The sequence below is a fragment of the Trachemys scripta genome, chromosome 10 (genome assembly GCF_013100865.1).
Source record: "Trachemys scripta elegans isolate TJP31775 chromosome 10, CAS_Tse_1.0, whole genome shotgun sequence".
Taxonomy (NCBI): Eukaryota; Metazoa; Chordata; order Testudines; family Emydidae; genus Trachemys; species Trachemys scripta.
In genome coordinates, this window is record NC_048307.1 from 51,096,208 (window position 1) to 51,114,084 (window position 17,877).

Consider the following 17,877-nt stretch of genomic DNA (forward strand, 5'->3'; position numbering starts at 1 on the left):
TTTACAAAGCACCTAACCTTCTAGGTGCTTTTGAAAATCCCACTAGGTGCCTAAATACCTTTGAAAATCTGTGCCTTGCATGGTGACAGGTTTCAGAGTGGTAGCCATGTTAGTCTGTATCAGTTGTTTTTGAAAATCTGGCCTTTAGTCTGTGTGTCCTTCAGTGCCCCATCTATACAATGGGGATAATAGCACTGCTCTATCTCACCGAGGGGCTGTGATGTGTGACGCTCAGATACTACGGTGATGGGGCCATATAAGTACCACAGGTAAAGTGGGAATTTCTCTATACTACTGCTATCCCTTCCCTGGGTTTTGGCCTCTTCTTTTCATACACCCTTGGATCAGAGGGCTTAGCTGTATTTCTTCTGAGTCCCCTGCCTCCTCTCTTCAACACGCCCCCTCCCCCAGGGATTCCTGTTTTTCTGGATTCTTTTACTGCAGTATTGTGTTGGGACTAGGGTGACCAGGCAGCAAATGTGAAAAATCGGGACAGGGAGTGGGGGGTAATAGGAGCCTATATAAGAAAAAGACCCAAAAATCAAGACTGTACCTATAAAATCGGGACATCTGGTCACCCTAGTTGGGACAAATGCAAAGGTCCTGCCTTTGTTTTTACTTTGCTTACTCAGGCAAAATTTGACAAGTAAAGACTGATTACAAATTGCAGAATGCTATTGAATCTTATCCAGGGGTTTTAACTTAATGTCCCAGTATAAGTTAATTTGGACAGTTTTTCCAGAATCTTAACACATGGGTGAGAGTTAGTAAACAAAATTTGGAAATGATCCAGCTTGTTAGAAAGAGTAGCATACCTCTTCTGTATGATCATAGATGGTTACCAAGGAAACTTCCTCTTCCTTCAGTAAAGTTAAAGAAGCGACAGTATTTAACTTGGAGAAGCTGTCAGGTGCATGGATCCCACTACTAGAACATTTAAAAGAGTATGTGGAGTCTCTATAGGGTGAACAGATGTCCCAATTTTATAGGGACAGTCCCAATTTTGGGGTCTTTTTCTTATATAAGTTCCTATTACCCCCCCACCTCCTGTCCCGATTTTTCACACTTGGTGTCTGGTTGCCCTAAGTCTCTACTGCACAGAGTAATCAAGGGCAAGAATGACAGGTTTCAGAGTAGCAGCCATGTTAGTCTGTTTCCGCAAAAAGGAGTACTTGTGGCACCTTCAAGACTAACAAATGTATTAGAGCATAAGCTTTCGTGGGCTACAGCCCACTTCTTCGGACGCAGAAATTTCTGGACAAGTTCCTCCCCAACCCTGATCTTCACTACTTCCCCCTAATCATGACAAAAGGCAGCCAGGTACAACTCACAGCCAGCAACTCCCCAAACTGCTGAGTCAGCCTTTTAAGAAGCCACTCCCAAATCCTGCCAATTATGTCCTAATGAGGTTTAATTTTTGCTACTGTTTATTATTAACAAAAATAATTAGTTACTTTATTTGGAGCCCCAAATGTGCTAAGGGCTTTATGGTCAAATATGAGGGCAAGGTCCCTGCCCCAAGGAAGTTACAATCTCATCTGCAATATTTCAATGGAGAATGGGGGAAGGGATGTGGCGTGCAGCAAGTGACTAAGCAGTTAGGTTCAGCAGGAGTCTGGGTAGTACCACCGGTTTCACTATCATTTTTTGGAGAGGGTGATTAGGCCTCATTGAAGAAATGTTTTGCGGGGGGGACTTACTTGACCAAGGAAAAGGAGGAAGCCAGGCCAGGGAGGGGTTCCAGGAACGGGGCAGCCATAGAGGCAGGTGCAGAGAGGAGAGTGGTGGGACGGCCGTACCTAGCTAAGGGAGCGGTTAATGGCTAGAGGGAGCAGGCTGCTTGGCAGGCACTATGTGGGCAGGAGGCCAGGAGCAGGCGTCTAGGTGTGAAGTGGAGGCAAGGGGCTGGGATTGGTGGGAAGCTGGATGTGGCTGGGGAGGATTTTCATGGCAACATTTTGGCTAGACTAAGGGGGGGGGGGGCAGAGGCGACGGGACTTTCCTGACTGGCCACAGCCCCGCATGGACCTGGCTGGGCCTGTGCGCAGAGGCACTCGCCTGGCACCCTGGATGCCCACCCACGGCGCCCTGCGGGCCAGGCCAGCCCCGCCTGGCTGCCACGCGGCCCTGGGCTCGGGGGAGTCACACTAGGGGCGAACAGGGCCCCTGCGCTGCTCTTCGAAAGGAGAGAGACAAGGCGAAGAGGGGCCGGCGGGGCGGCGCGGCGGGTAGCCCCCGAGGCAGGTGGCGGGAGGCTCAAGGGGCCTTCTCAGCTACAAGGTAGCAGCACGACGCTCTGGCCCCAGCTCCGCCTTCCTCTATGATCACTACGGGGAGACAGGCCCTGAAGTCGGACACTCCAGCCTTTCTCTCTATGGTAAGAAACCTCATCATAGGGCGCCGGCGTCGCTGGTGCTGGTTGGGTGGCGGCGAGTTCGCGTGGGAGGAGCAGGAGCGGCGCCCAGGTAAGAGATGCGGGGCCCCGAGAGGGTGGGGGCAGGGTCTCGGGGCGGGCGTGGCGCCAGCTGGGGTGTTAACTGGTGCGGGAGAGGGGAGCTGCCGCCGCGGACGGGGGGTGCTGGGGGGTTGCCGGGGACCCGGGACGGGCGCTAGGGTGGGGCCCTCAGGCGGTTTCTGGGGAGGTGCTGGATGTCCAGGGTCCCATGTCCTCCGTTCCTCTTGGGCAGTGCCCACCAGCCTGCTGTTGCTCCCGCCCCCAGGATCCCAGTAACTGGCCTGGCCCAGACTGGTCCGTGCCCCCGTGCAGTTGGCAGCGCTCTGCGTAGTGGGTGTCACTTCCCCCCCGTGTAGTTAGCCAGTTCCCCCTCTTTGCGTGAACCTTTCACCCAGCCAGAGGGGAGAGAAGCATTTTTTAACAATCAGGAAAACATGATTATCAAACCCAGAGAAGTGGCTGGGGGGCCCAGGGTAGGTGTAGAACTTGAAAGTGTTTTAAGCTTGCTTTTAAAAATCAGCTTTTTCAAGTTTCTCTGCCCTGAAGTGTTTACAGTCTAAGGCAGGGGTGGGCAAACTACGGCCCGGGAGCCACATCTGGTCCTTGAGTCGTTTTAATCTGGCCCTTGAGCTCCCGCTGGGGAGCGGGGTTGGGGCTTGACCCGCTCTGTGTGTGTTGTGGCTCTGCGCGGCTCCTGGAAGCAGCGTCATGTCCCCCTTCAAGATCCTACAGGTAGGGCAGCCAGGAGGCTCCATATGCTGCCCCAGCCTCAGGTGCCAGCTCTGCAGCTCCCATTGGCCAGGAACTGCAGCCAATGGGAGCTGCAGGGGCGGGAGCTGCGGACGGGGCAGCATGCAGAGCTGCCTAGCCGAGCCTCCTCATAGGAGCGGAGGGGAGACATGCTGCTGCTTCTGGTTGTTGCTTGAAGTAAGCACAACCCAAAGCCTGCACCCGTGGTCCCCTCTGGTGCCACAACCCCCTGCCCTAGCCCTGATCCCCTTCCTGCCCTTTGAGCCCCTTGGTTCCAGACTAGAGCACCCTCCTGCACCCCCAACCCCTCATCCACAGCCCCATCCCAGAGCCTGAATCCCCAGCAGGAGCCCTCGTCCCCGCACCTCAACCCCCTCCCCCAGTCCAGACCCTCCCACAACCTGAACTCATTTCTGGCCCCACCCCAGAGCCCTCACCCCAATTTTGTGAGCATTCATGGCCCGCTATACAATTTCCATACCCAGATGTGGCCCTTGGGCCAAAATGTTTGCCCACCCTGATCTAAGGCCTCAATCTTGGAATGAGCTCCAAGTGTGTTGACCCTCATTCCCATAGGATGCATATTGCAGGATCCATTGTCCTGGTCCCATGAACCGGTACAAAGTCCAGTTGATTTAATTGGGATGCCATACAGGTGGAGAGGTATATGGTACTGGATCCTGATGCAGGACTGTGGCCTTGGGAAAAATAGTATCTCACTGCATATCAGAACATGATATGATTACTAGAGGCTTCTTATTGCTGAAACTACTTTATATGCCATTGTTTGAATACCAAGTAGGTCTCAGTGGCAAGTCTTGCTTTGGACTTCTGCCATTTTAATTTGTTCTTGTGGTAAACCTGGGGGAAGAAAGGGGAAGGGTAAACTGTCTCGTGAAGATTTATTTGTATTTGTATTAGGACTATCAATTAATTGCAGTTAACTCACGCTATTTACTCAAAAAAGTTAATTAATTTTTTTAATCGCAATCACACTTATAACAGAATACCAATTTAAATGTATTAAATATTTTGGATGTTTTCTACATTTTCAATATTGATTTCAGCTGTAACACAGAATACAAAGTGCACAGTGCTCACTTTATATTATTTTTTATTACAAAATATATGCACTGTAAAAATGATAAACAAAAGAAATAGTGTTATTCAATTCCCTTCATACAAATACTGAAGTGTAGTCTCTTTATCCTGAAAGTGTAACATAACTGCACTCAAAAATAAAACTGTGTAAAACTTTAGCGCTACAAGTCCACTCAGTCCTCCTACTTATTCTGCCAATCACTAAAACAAGTTTGTTTACATTGACTGGAGATACTGCTGCCTGCGTCTTATTTACTATGTCACCTGAAAGTGAGAACAGGTGTTCGCATGGCACTTTTGTAGCCGGCATTGCAAGGTATTTACATGCCAGATATGCTAAACATTTGTATGCCCCTTCATGCTTCGGCCACCATTCCAGAGGACATGCTTCCATGCTGCTGATGCCCTTTTAAAAAAAAATAATGCATCAATTAAATTTGTGACTATACTCCTTGGGGGGGAGAATTGTATGTCTCCTACTGTGTTTTACCCGCATTCTGCATATATTTCATGTTATAGCAGTCTCGGATGATGACCCAGCATGTGTTCATTTTAAGAACACTTTCACAGCAGATTTGACAAAACGCAAAGAAGGTACTGATGTGAGCTTTCTAAAAATAGCTACAGCACTCGACCCAAGGTTTAAGAATCTGAAGTGCCGTCCAAAATCTGAGAGGGACGAGGTGTGGAGCTTTCTTTTAGAAGTCTTAAAAGAACAACACTCCAATGCGGAAACTACAGAACCCAAACTGTCAAAAAAAAAAGTCCAACTCAACTTTCTGCTGGTGGCATCTGACTTAGATGATGGAAATGAACATGCGTCAGTCCGTACTGCTTTGGATCGTTATCAAGTAGAACTCATCATCAGCATGGAAGCATGTCCTCTAGGATGGTGGTTGAAGTATGAAGGGACATATGAATCTATAGCGCAACTGGCACGTAAATATCTTGCAACGCCAGCTACAATAGTGCCATGCGAATGCCTTTTCTCACTTTCAGGTGACATTGTAAACAAGAAGCGAGCAGCATTATCTCCTGCAAATTGTAACCAACCTTGTTTGTCCGAGTGATTGGCTGACCAAAAAGTAGGATTGAGTAGATTTGTAGGCTCTAAAGTTTTACGTTGTTTTATTTTTGAATGTGTTTTTGTTGTTGTTCATAATTCTACATTTGTAAGTTCAACTTTCATGATAAAGAGATTGCACTACAGTACTTGTATGAGGTGAATTGAAAAATACATTTTTTTTGTTTTTTTTACAGTGCAGATATTTGTAATAAAAAAAATCAAGTGAGCGTTGTACACTTTGTATTCTGTGTTGTAATTGAAATTAATATTTGAAAATGAAGTAAACATCCAAAAATATTTAAAATAAATGGTATTCTATTGTTTAACAGCGCAATTAATCGCAATTAATTTTTTTAGTCACTTGACAGCCCTAATTCTTATTTCTGATCCTAACTTTTTCTTTTTGTTTCCAGAGTATTCCTATGCATATTCAGCTTATATAAAGAAATGACCACACAGGTAAATACACAGGAGTAATTAAACTAATCTCTCTAGTTTGATTTGTGACCATTTTCATAACGTGGATGTTTTTTCATTTCAGTACAGTATTCTCTTCAAGCAAGAACAAGGTGAGGAGATGCTAACATGGTATTGTGCTGTTAATTTTTCTTACCTCACATCTTTATTTCCTTGGGTGATTTAAAATGAATGCTAACAGTTTTGTGAAACATTGCATTCTCGGTAAGTCTAAATCTGAGTGGGTTTTTCGGTGTTTTTAGCTGCAGTGATCATGGTAAATAAAATTGGATTTAATGTTGTATAGGCATGATCCAAAGCACTCCGAAGCCAACAAAAGGACTCTTATTGACTTCAGTGGGCTTTAGTTCAGGCCCTATGAGAACATTCCCAATCCATGTTACTTTTTCTAGACTGGTTCAGGTGTACTTGAGAATGCATGGATTCATAGGCAAGCCCATGATCCATTAGGCTGTTTACTGTGACCACGGCTCCCTGGATTCTGTGGTTCTACAGCATGTGCCACAGAATCTTGCAGCAGAATCCCATGCTTTCATGAGTGACAGTATTCCCAACTGCAGATACCATGAGCTTCCTCCCTGACAAATGTTCCATTGTAGTTATGAATTGTCAATACAAACATCTGCATCACATTTGGTTTACTGAGCTCCTAGATTTCTAACACACAGAATACTATACGGATTTATTTTTCATTTTTGAATCTGATTGTTTTTTGTTAAATTTCCCTGTTTTGTTTTGTAAGCTACCTGAACCTGCCACAGAATTTCAAAATCTGTTGGACTGAAATGCCACAGTAACCAGAAGCTTTGCTGCAGAATTTAGGTCCAGCTGGCTACATGGTTCACATGGCCTTGACCAGGACTTGCATTTTGCTATGGGTAGAGTCTAACATGGCTGCTGCTGTCAGATACCATGCGTGCTAGCAGCTTTCCATTCTGTTTTTTCTATTATGTATATGTTCTCAGAATGAGATGAGAATTACAGGTGAGAGGGGAAGGTACTGCTAGTGGATTCCGCACGTTATTAGTGCTTTCTTCTGCTTACAGCAGGAAGTAAGAACAAGCAACTGCTGTGAGTAAAGACACCTGCTTGATTTCGAGAAACACCATTGTTTTCTCTCTAATATTTGTGCTCTCTTCCAGCACATGATGATGCCATCTGGTCAGTTGCATGGGGAAAGAATAAAAGAGATGGTTCTGAGACAGTAATCTCTGGATCTTTAGATGATCTAGTGAAGGTCTGGAAATGGTAAGTGAGGGGTTCGATAAACATTGGTTAAACTGATTAACAGTTGGAAATACAATGTAAACTAGTGCAGAAATACAGTATTCTTTCCTTCTTTAGCCTCAGAACATCAGTAGCTGTGCACTGCACAGTAAGTAGCAGAGCACTTTGTTTTGCTGAAATGGGGGCTAGGGCTGGGGAAACAAGCTGGAAAAAAAGGTTGTAAGTAGTGCTACGCACAAACTGTCTGCTTTCACTCTTCACCTGCAGTCAGTTCTCCCCTTTTTCTTGTGCAAAAGGTAAGAAATGCTTTTTAAGAAAAAGAAAGGGGGGTGGGAAGCTGGAGGTGGGTGCAATACCTGAAATTACTCTTAATTAGTTTGTTTTTGTTTGTGTTTTTAACAAAAGGACTGATGAAAAATTAGATCTACAATGGACTTTAGAGGGCCATCAACTGGGTGTGGTATCAGTAGATATCAGCCACACAGGTTCCATTGCAGCATCCAGTTCCCTAGATGCTCATATTCGTCTTTGGGATTTAGAAACTGGCAAACAGATCAAGTCCATAGATGCTGGTCCTGGTAAGATCTTGGTGGTTATATGTAATCTCTGCAAAGTGTATATTTATACAGTACAGTAGAGAGCTAACATACTAGCTGGGAGTGACTAGCTTTTTTTATAGTGTTACAACAGTCTCCTTCCTTTGGCATTCCCTTGCATATACTTTACCAATGCATGCTATACTGGTATAAGCCAGTGTTAATCTGATGTCTCTCTATTTGGGGTTGCACTGATAACAATCTATTTAAAAACTGATTTTAGTTAAACTAGTGCAACTTCTAGGTGTTGACAAGGCTTTCATGTAATCCTGCTGGCTTTATTCACTGTCTCTATTGTGACTATTTTTGTTGAGGGTGCATAAGGCAGAATCGCATCCAGTTATCTCATAGGTGTAGTGATCAGAAAGTCTAGTGGTGGCAAAAAAAAACCCATTCAAATACACAGTGATGGCTGAGATTTGCATACTAAAAAGGCCCCAGGTTTGCTGCAGTTGCACTTTGAAACTCAGTACTGTGCAGAGGGTGCTTGTTTATGGAATGCATGGCTATGTCCAAAGGTGCAAATAAAAAAAAAAGGGGGTTTAAGTCTAGATAAGCCTTGACCAGCACTGAATTCCAATTTGGAGGGCACAAGATCTTAACCAAAGGATTTAAATATTATAGTAAGGAATGTTGGTAGATCAACCTTGTAGGGTCAGAGAATGAATGACTAAGCACATATGTAATAAATCTGTGAGGCACACAGCACCAGGCTAAGTAGATAACTGTAAAAAGTCACCATGTAATTCTATTTCAATGAATAATCTGCCCTGCACTCTTTCCTTCTATCTGTAAGTGCTTTCTGTCTCTGTTGCTGGGCCAGCTCTCCAGTGCTGCTTCTGACAAAGGCAACAGTTCTTTCTTCTAATGGTTTTCAAGCAAATAAGAGGATTTTTTTTTTTTTTTTTTTGCAAGGTCGTGATAGCTAATGCCATTTAACACTATTAATGTGCTGCTGTTCTAGGAGGATGCCCTAGACTAAGATCTTCCTAGAAAATGTCATCTGTGATTAAGCTGAAAAACAAACACCTTAAGCGTTTATTCTGTCAGCTTTTGTTAGCTTGGTGTGAATTTAACATTTGTGGTTGAAGCGCAGGGGAATAAACTATCTGTGAACAGGTATACGTGAAACTAACATTGTTGGCTAAAAACTATAAACAAGATTAAATATACCAAATATTTTTTCTTTTTTGTACAGTTGATGCCTGGTCGTTGGCTTTTTCACCAGATTCCCAATATCTTGCAACAGGAAGTCATGTGGGAAAAGTGAACATTTTTGGTGTTGAAACCGGAAAAAAGGAATATTCTCTGGACACTAGAGGGAAATTCATCCTTAGCATTGCATATGTAAGAACTTAACTGATATTCTCTTCTGTTAAAGTATCATCCTTGTAATCTGCTGTAAAGCACTCATTTTCTGATACTATATTCACAACCTTAACAGGAACTCTTATTTAAAAAACAACAACACAGACTTCCTACCTACACATCATCCACTTCTAGGCAATAACCTCCTAAAGAAAGCACTTTACTTCTGCTTATAATTGCCATTGGCCTTTCCTGTATGTATAATGGTCCTTTGTTCCAACTTAACTGATGAATTGGACCAGCCTTAAAGGTAATACAAGCTTTCTATAGTGCTCTTGCTCTTCCAGCAAGGATATCAGACCATTACAGATACCAATTAAATCTCTGAATTCCCCTTTACGAGGTATCTTTGTTGATGGTGAAATTGAGGCATAATAAGTTTAAATGACTTTTCCTAGGTGAGACAGAAAACTATTGAAAAGCACACACTCTTCACTGTAAATTATTACAATAGAAAGTCCCCCATTGTTGTACATCAGAATGAATAATGCATCTAGTAAAAGAATCAGGCAGATAGACATTAAGGACATCATGCAGTTTGAAAACTATCTGGAAAAGTCGCTCCTGCTCTTGCTCATGTGCTGCTTATGAATTTCAGTCTTAAATTTTCAGATTTTTCTGAGCCCACCATACTAAATATCTTGCATGGCAGATTATTTTTGATGTCATCTTGTCTCTTTTCACCTTCCCCATCTTCCCAATACAAAATAAGTGTAATTATAAAATGTGTAACATATGTATTGTTAGAGTCCAGATGGAAAATATTTAGCCAGTGGAGCAATAGATGGCATCATCAATATTTTTGATATTGCAACTGGAAAACTTCTGCATACGCTAGAAGGTAAGTCTTGGAATGTTTGCAGTGTGCAAGTTATAGCTTTAGTCCTGATTAAAATGTTAGTTAAGAAACACTTCAATATTGTATGATGGGTTGAAATGTCAGGTTAGTTTGTCCATCTTGAATGTTAGCTTACACCGATCGACAGTTTTCCAAGACAGTCCACCTATATCCGTGCTCTGATTTAGGCACCATCATTTTTATGGTTCTAAATGCTGAAGTATGTGTGGGATCCAATCTTAAATCTTCAACATGCACCATGGATGTGTCTTAGAAAGCATATCCAGTTATGCTTAACTGGATTCTTCCTAACAAATCAGTTTAACTTTCCTCAGTGCTAGCAAATGAAGCGGGTCTGTCAATGCTGCCTTACTCCGTCTCCTGTTCTCTCCCCCCTCCCCCCAACATTGTATTGATATTAAAAAGTTAGTTCCCGTGGCTAGAAGAGGGATGGAACACCTTCCCTCTTGTTATAGAACGTTGCAACTCTCTTAACAGGGATGAAGAGACTCTTTTAAGTAGTTTATGCAACAATGTGAGGGAAATGAGTGTTCAGGAACCTTCCAGATTCCTGATGCACTTACACTGACTGTATTCAGAAGAGTTTTGGGGGCAAGGGCGGCAGTAGCCTAAGAATGAGGAGCTTAACAATCGTTCAAATATGTAAACTGAAGAGTATCTCCTTGCTTTTTTTGAGGAAAGATATATCCTGACTTAAACCCTCTCTAATAATTCTTCTTACCAATGATAGAGTATTTACAGATCAACCATGCCTATTCTGAATTTCAGGCCATGCGATGCCAATTCGCTCATTGACATTTTCTCCGGATTCCCAACTACTCGTTACAGCTTCAGATGATGGATATATCAAAATCTATGATGTGTAAGTTGTTTCACAAGACATGTGATGTAAAACTAATATTCTAAGAGGCTGTAGTGTCCCAGAACAGACCACTCCTGTGGGAATTCTGCACTACTGCGGGGCTCATTAAATATGCACAGATTTCTAATTTTTCATACAGAAAAGCTTCTGCCATTATGTTGCTGCAGTGCTGCCCTTTGCCCACCAGAGGGCGCTGTGGCGATAGAACAAAGTTGCAGCTCCCTGCTACTAGAGGTCATCCAGGGTCTGCATGGGGGAAGCTTCCATACTTTTCCCACCCACACCTAACAGTCTTCCAAGTTCACACCCAGGCTCCTTCCCAGCAATTTACTTCCCTCTCCCTCAGCTCCTCCGTTATCCCTGACTCCCCCAAGCCTTTGCTCTGCTTCTGAAGGGTGTGGAAAATACAGTTCTGTATTGTAGTTTAAATGAATTATTACTCAGAGTTCTGTTTTCATATGCCAAGTAAGGAATCTATTTGTCAAAAAACATTTTCTGAATTTTTGTTATCATCTGTATTGTTACAGACATACTTGCTGACAGGTATTTTGAAATAACTGACCAAAAATAATTGAAACTGGTGTGATTATATTGTGTTATTTTGACAAATAAAATATACAGAATTTTGCAGAATGTTAAAATATTGTGTGCAGAACTTTAAATTGTTTTGGCGCAGAATTCCACCAGGAGTAAAAAACCAAGCATTCCGGTGTATGGAATTATCTTTAACTGTGTAGTTGAATTAACTATTTTTTAAAAATCTGACATTTTAAACTGTAAAACACTAAATCTGTGAGCTTGGACTCTTTTTTAAAAGGGTACAAATGTGGATGGCAGATCTGGCTCAGAAAATTGATGCCCACTTGCCATATTTGGTAGTTCAGTATACCTACCAGCCTCATTCTTATCCTGCATTTTTTTTTTTTTTTTTTTTTGGGTCCACCTTTAGAATTTCTGCTTTATGCCTAAGATATGCTGCCTCATTCATTGACTTCACACTCCACTTAAGGCCTTGGCTTTCTCCCTATCGCTGCCCTCTTTTCCTGTAGTCTGTCACTCTCCTGACACTCTGTGGCAATACCTTCTTCCTCCTGCTATCTGGGCTTTCTTTGATTTCCACCAGTCTGGCTTCTGTCTTTCCCCTCTGCTGAAACGTCTCTCAAAATCACTACCTACCTTTTCCTAGCTAAGTCAAAGGTATTTTATGCTCAAATCCTAGGTCTTGTTAGTTCAAGCATCCTGACTGGGGGAGAGGCTGTGTCTCAGATAACTGTGACCTAAGCCCCCAAGAACTTACCTGAAATTAGCACATGAAATGTTAATGCATTTTTTTATTATATGGTGGCTTAACGCTAAACTTTTTGTCTCCCATAGACAACATGCAAACTTGGCAGGCACACTAAGTGGTCATGGATCCTGGGTATTAAATGTGGCATTTTGTCCAGATGATACTCATTTTGTTTCCAGGTATTTAGCATTTTTAATTTTTGTAGATTTTTATGAAGGAACTTAATCTTCCATTTATAAATTGAGGTTGATCACACTACCTACATAACTTAGAGTGGAACCTAGATAACTTGTATTAATGAGTGAAAGATCTGTTATAAATTACTATGGGCCAGACTGATATCCTTACTTACGTAATAGTGCCTTATACAAACAATCTAATTGACATCAGTTGGGCTTCTTTTGCAGTTGAGGTACTTCTGCATGTAAATAAGGATATCATCATCTGGCCCTAAATTTTTGTTAGGTATGTTCACTTACTTACTTGCTACTTAACTGAAGGCAAAGATATTGATTCTCAAAATGCATGTTAATTTATTTTAATGATTGTAGCTTAGCTTCTCATTATTTGATGCTTCATCCCATTGTACTATAGTATATTGTAAAAATAATATCTTGGTAATATTAACCCTTGGAACAGTGCAGACTAGTGAGAGTCTACTCAACTGTGCTTTCTTTAGCTAACTAATATGCTTCAGAGAATTGGTGATTGCTGTGTTTGGAATGCTCATTTATTTTACACGCTGTTCATATTAAAATAATTGCGAATTGAGGCCAGTGTTTCTAGAATCTGCTGGTAGATCTTCATTTGTTCTGTTGTTTTCCCCCTAATTTTGAGGTGATGTTTTTTTTGTTTGTTTTTTTTTTTAAATACTGTAGTATCCGATCTTTGGTCTCTTAATTATAGTATAATCAAATTGCTACTAATTCAGATTTGATCTAAAATATTTTCCAGTTCATCTGACAAAAGCGTAAAAGTTTGGGATGCTGGAACAAGGACCTGTGTTCATACCTTCTTTGATCATCAGGATCAGGTATATTAAGAATGTAGAACATGTATAATTCTCATATCCAGTCATCTTATCTAGATAGATTTACTAGTATGAAACCTTCACTTAGGGCTTGTCCTTACAAATGCTTAGGTTTGCAGCAAGTTGGAGTGTGAACTTGCTGCACGCTAAGTGTCTGTGTGGACCCTGCTGCCGTACACCAGAAGTTTCCTAGTGCGCTTTAATCTACTCCAGTTTTGAAACAGGCTAGGGTGGAGTTGATTTACACCCTGTCTTGCTGCAAACTAAGTGTTTTTATAAGCAGGTCCTTACATTTTTTAATTGAAATCCAGGCTCCATTGACGTCAAAAGCCCATTGAAATCAATGGGGCCAGGATTTCACCACTAGCCCTTGGGATACTGCACTAACATTTTAAAGCTTTGATGGTATTTGAGAATTCCTATCCTAGAATCCATTCCTCCCCCCCCTCCCCCCCAACCTCCCAGGCTGAGCTTTTCTAAGTACTTTTTACAGCCCCAATCAAGAGGCACACTCTAGGGTGGTGAAATGGAATCTCATCAGTCTATATCAAATCAATACATCTTTGCTACCCTCCTATTTTGGTTCATAGCAAACAGGGTGAGTGTGCTCTGAATGTAAAGGAAAAAATATAGATGGTTAAAGGCAGTGGGTTGGTGTCTTTTTCCCTAATTATGTAGGAAGAAATCCTGAAAGCTTATTTCTTCTTGAGGTTTTTCCTCAAAAATCAGGATTATCAACTCGTTTGCTGGGAGGCCTTCTTGGAATTGGAGCTCTCACTGAAGTGGTAATTGCCTTTGAGACCAGGCTGGAGCTAAATCTTTACCAAACTAACCTCTTTCCTCCCAAACATTTTGGGCATTTGAATTTGTGTTAACAAAACCAAACCAAAAAGGGGGAGGGGGATGTATTTAATTTAAAATAATTAAAAACAAACCAACTCTCTCTTCCCTATTAGTCAGGTTTCACTTCCTTGGTAATTTGTGCTGTCAAATCTACTAATTACCCTGTTTTCCAGGGAGTCTGAGGCTTAACGGAGTTCTAATTTTAAAAAAAGTAAAATAAATGATTTTTTTTTTCGTTTTGAGAACTGTCTGTATTGATGTTTTGCTCTCAGGAGGCTAACACACAGTCGTGCCCATCCAGATGTGTGAGAGGAGTGTTAATGAAAAGTGGTGGTGCAACTGACAGACTTCCCAAAATAGACTATTGAAGGCAGAGCCCTTTTGGCAATAGCAGGCTAATGTGCTATTTTTAATTTTTTATCTTAGACCTTGTAACATGACTAGGAATAGTTTAAGGACTGACCAGATCTCTCTAGGGTTTGTATTAGTACTTAAGTCATTAGTTAGCTGTCTGGGTTACCTTCTGCTGAAGGTGGCCATCCTTCAGCCTGGTGCAACCCTCCATTTCCTTTCAGACTCGCATTTCTCATGCTTTGTTTCTTTTTCCTTTCCTTTCCTGAAATTACTATAAACTAGTTTGGCTTGGAATGGAATAGGCTAACACAGCTACTGAGAGAACCAAACTTGTTGAAATTGATTCACATTAGAATGACCATTTTGTACATATCACCTTTCATTCCTTACTCATCCAGGCTGTTGGGGAACAAACTGTATATTCAGCTAGATGGGTGGAGTAGGAAGATTATTGGGTTTTCATAGTATTTGACAATATCAGGGTTCAGAAGATGGAAAGTGAGGCTAGTGCCTTTTTCAGACAGATGGCAGTCTCGACTGTGCCTTGGTTATCTCAACAGCTTTGCATTAGTAGTGGAACTGATATATTTAAACTACCATCCCCACTACTTGGTGACTACTTAAAATGTGAAACAGTGGCATCTTGTTACCCACTTTAATGAGCTATTGTTTGCACTTTTCTATTTGCAGGTCTGGGGAGTGCAATACAATGGAAATGGTTCCAAAATTGTATCTGTTGGAGACGACCAGGAAATCCATATCTATGACTGTCCAATTTAAATATGCCAAGTCAGGTGTATTGGTTAATTATGTATGTACAGGTTTTCAGGATTACTGCACTTCTCATATGTTGCCACTTACTTAAAGATGCTTCTGATTATTTTGTTAATGTGATAATGCATTTTAACAATGCGGAGCTGAATCTTGGACTCTATTGATACAATAGAAAAATCAAAATATACATAAGGTTTATATGTATCTTTATCACTTTACGTTTGGCATGAAAGAACTCTACATTTTAAAATAGAAGTTACTATTGTAGCTGCATATAACTTTACTGCTTTCTCTTAAGCAGTCTCTAGAACAGTATGTATTTGGAAATATGTACCCATGTGAAGTAACTGCTTACTTAAGCTACCTCCATATTTTTCTCTCCGGAACTATATAAATAGATTTGAATCTGAAATTGTTGACTGGCTCTGGCTGAGGCTTAATTTAGGAAACATTACTGGCTCTTAAATCAGGTCTACGTGTCAGACATGGCAACCAGCATGCTGGTGCTAAACAGTTGTCCTGGTGATGTGGGACAGGGTCATTTAAGTTAAACATACTCTAGCACCTGTGCTCAAGGCACATGGTTCACTCATCATGGTGTATCAACTTTAAATTAAAAAAAAAAACACCCCAAACTTAAGTTTAGATTCTCTCTTTACTGGATGTGTATTAGCTGTAAACGTTTTAACCCATTTCCTAGCCTGGTGTCCTGACTGTGAACTGATTCTTGAGGGGTGGGGAATTCAATATGATACATGGAAAAATATTTCCTCAGTGTTCCAGTTAAAATTCAACTTTTTTTTTTTTTTTTTTTTTTAAATCCATAAAACCAAAGCAAGCTGTGGAGGGGAAGTTTCCTTTCATGTCACTGCTTAGATGACCTGTTTCAGGGAGCTCTTTAAATACAGTCTCATTGTAGGGCATATGGTAGGTAAGCCATTGATGCAGAACCTCTGGATTATTTCAGCTTCAAATTTCCCTCCTGCTGTAGGTTTTCCTAGAGTTTTTTCAATTCTATCTCCATGTAGAACAGTTGTATACAAAGTGTACCATTTCTTGCTTTCTAAGGTTGATGCTACCATTTGCTACTTCTATAAAATAAAAGCTTAATTTCATACTTTCTCCTATATCTTCTAGACAAGGAGAAATATGTGTGGTCATATCCTGTGTGCTATCTACCAGTTTGAGGAAATGCTAACAAACATTTAAAGGTGAGATGCTCTAACAGTTCCAGGCAGTATGTAAGACCATTTCTCAGTGTCCCTATTAAGTTTAATCATTGACACTAATGCTGTGAGTGTCAAAATCTTTACAGTAAAATAACTTCCATAATTTGCGTTCTACATATGTTGTTGTTCTTCCCCCCTCCATGTAAAAACCCTGTTCCTAGCTCTATTGCAGGATTAGGTATAGGTTTTTAAGTATAGCATCTATCCTGTGTAGTCTAATAAAGTAGCAGCCTGCTTACAGTTCATGTTACAGGCATAGGCTATTCCAAATGTGTAAGACAGCTACTTAATTATAAAGTGGGCCAAAAGTAAGTTATAGTGTGCTTCATATAGTGGTAGACAAGTATTTACAAGCAAAGTATGGCACTCTGTGGTCAATGGACTGACTTTTTTCTCCTCTTCCTATTGTAGGGGTGGGCAAAATTTTTGGTCTGAGGGCTACATCTGGGAATAGAAATTATATGGTGGGCCATGAATGCTCACAAAATTGGGGTTGTGCGGGAGGGGGTGAGGGCACTGGTGTGGGGGTGCAGGCACTGGTGTGGGAGCAGAAATGAGTTCAGAGTGCGAAAGGGGGCTCTGGGGTGCAGGTTCCAGGCAGCGCTTACCTCAAGTGGCTCTCAGAAAGCAGCAGCATGTCCCTTCTCTGGCTCTTATGTGGAGGTGTGGCCAGGTGGCTCTGCATGCTGCCCTGTCCGCAGGCACTGCCCCTGCAGCTCCCATTGGAGTGCCAGAGGGAGCCATTGGAGCACATACGAGCCAGAGCATGGCCATGCTGCAGCTTCTGGGAGCTGCGTGGAGTGGCCCTGACCCTGCTCCCTAGCTGGAGTGCTAGAGTGGAGCCATGTGGCTGCTTCCGGGAGCTGCATGGTGCAGACCCTGGCCCTGTACCCTGGAGCAGGTCCATGCAGCTGCTTCTGGCAGCCCTGTGGAATGGCCCCCACCCTGCTCAAGTGCTGGAGCAGGGCAAGCCTGAGACCCCACTTCCCAATGGGAGCTTGAGGGCTAGCTTAAGACAGCTGACAGGCTGCATCTGGCCGACGGGCTGTAGTTTGCCCACCTGTCCTACTGCAAGCAAGAGCTGAAGGTTCAAGTCTTTATTCTGCAGGTGGAATTCTTATGTAAGATCAGCTCTTGTCTTGTCTGAAGCTAGGAATTCCTTTCGTGGAAAAGGCAGGTAAATAGAACGGAGTAGGGGGTTATACAGAAACTAAATCAAATTGTGTACAAGGGGTTGCCTTTTTATACCACACTGGCATACGGCCATATGTAGTGGTGAGCTGGAGCCGGTTTACACGAACCGGTTGTTAAATTTTGAAGCGGTTTTAGAACTGCTTGTTAACCGGCTTCCCTGCGGTGGGGGTTGCTGCAGCTTTGATGGGCTCTGGCCAGGAAGTGTGTAATTTCTCCTCTGGCCACCAGGGAGCACTGTGCTGCGGGAGCCATGTGGGTTGCTACCTGGCCCTGTTGCTGCTCCTTGGACCTCTGGCCCTGGGGCTCCCGCTGCTGCCTGGAGGGTCCCTGGCTGCTCTACTGGAATTGTCCTGCTGCTTGGGCTGCTCTGAGCTGCTCTCCCCATGAGTGTATGCCACCCTACC

The 17,877-nt window shown here is 42.5% G+C and overlaps 1 protein-coding gene across 2 annotated transcripts; it reads left to right on the plus strand.

The window, feature by feature from the left end:
* Positions 1–2,324: 2,324 nt before the first annotated feature.
* Positions 2,325–16,172, plus strand: WDR61 (WD repeat domain 61). Of its 2 annotated transcripts, none has more exons than XM_034783031.1 (11): positions 2,325–2,465; positions 5,786–5,831; positions 5,914–5,941; positions 6,992–7,097; positions 7,482–7,654; positions 8,871–9,019; positions 9,788–9,881; positions 10,668–10,761; positions 12,136–12,228; positions 13,004–13,082; positions 14,967–16,172. In XM_034783031.1, exons 2-11 carry the CDS (start codon positions 5,820–5,822, stop codon positions 15,054–15,056), a joined length of 918 nt encoding a protein of 305 aa, XP_034638922.1. In that variant the 5' UTR covers positions 2,325–2,465; positions 5,786–5,819; the 3' UTR covers positions 15,057–16,172. The 2 variants fall into 2 exon arrangements, with proteins under 2 accessions (XP_034638922.1, XP_034638923.1); XM_034783032.1 differs by lacking the exon at positions 2,325–2,465 and adding an exon at positions 2,638–2,727.
* Positions 16,173–17,877: the final 1,705 nt, after the last annotated feature.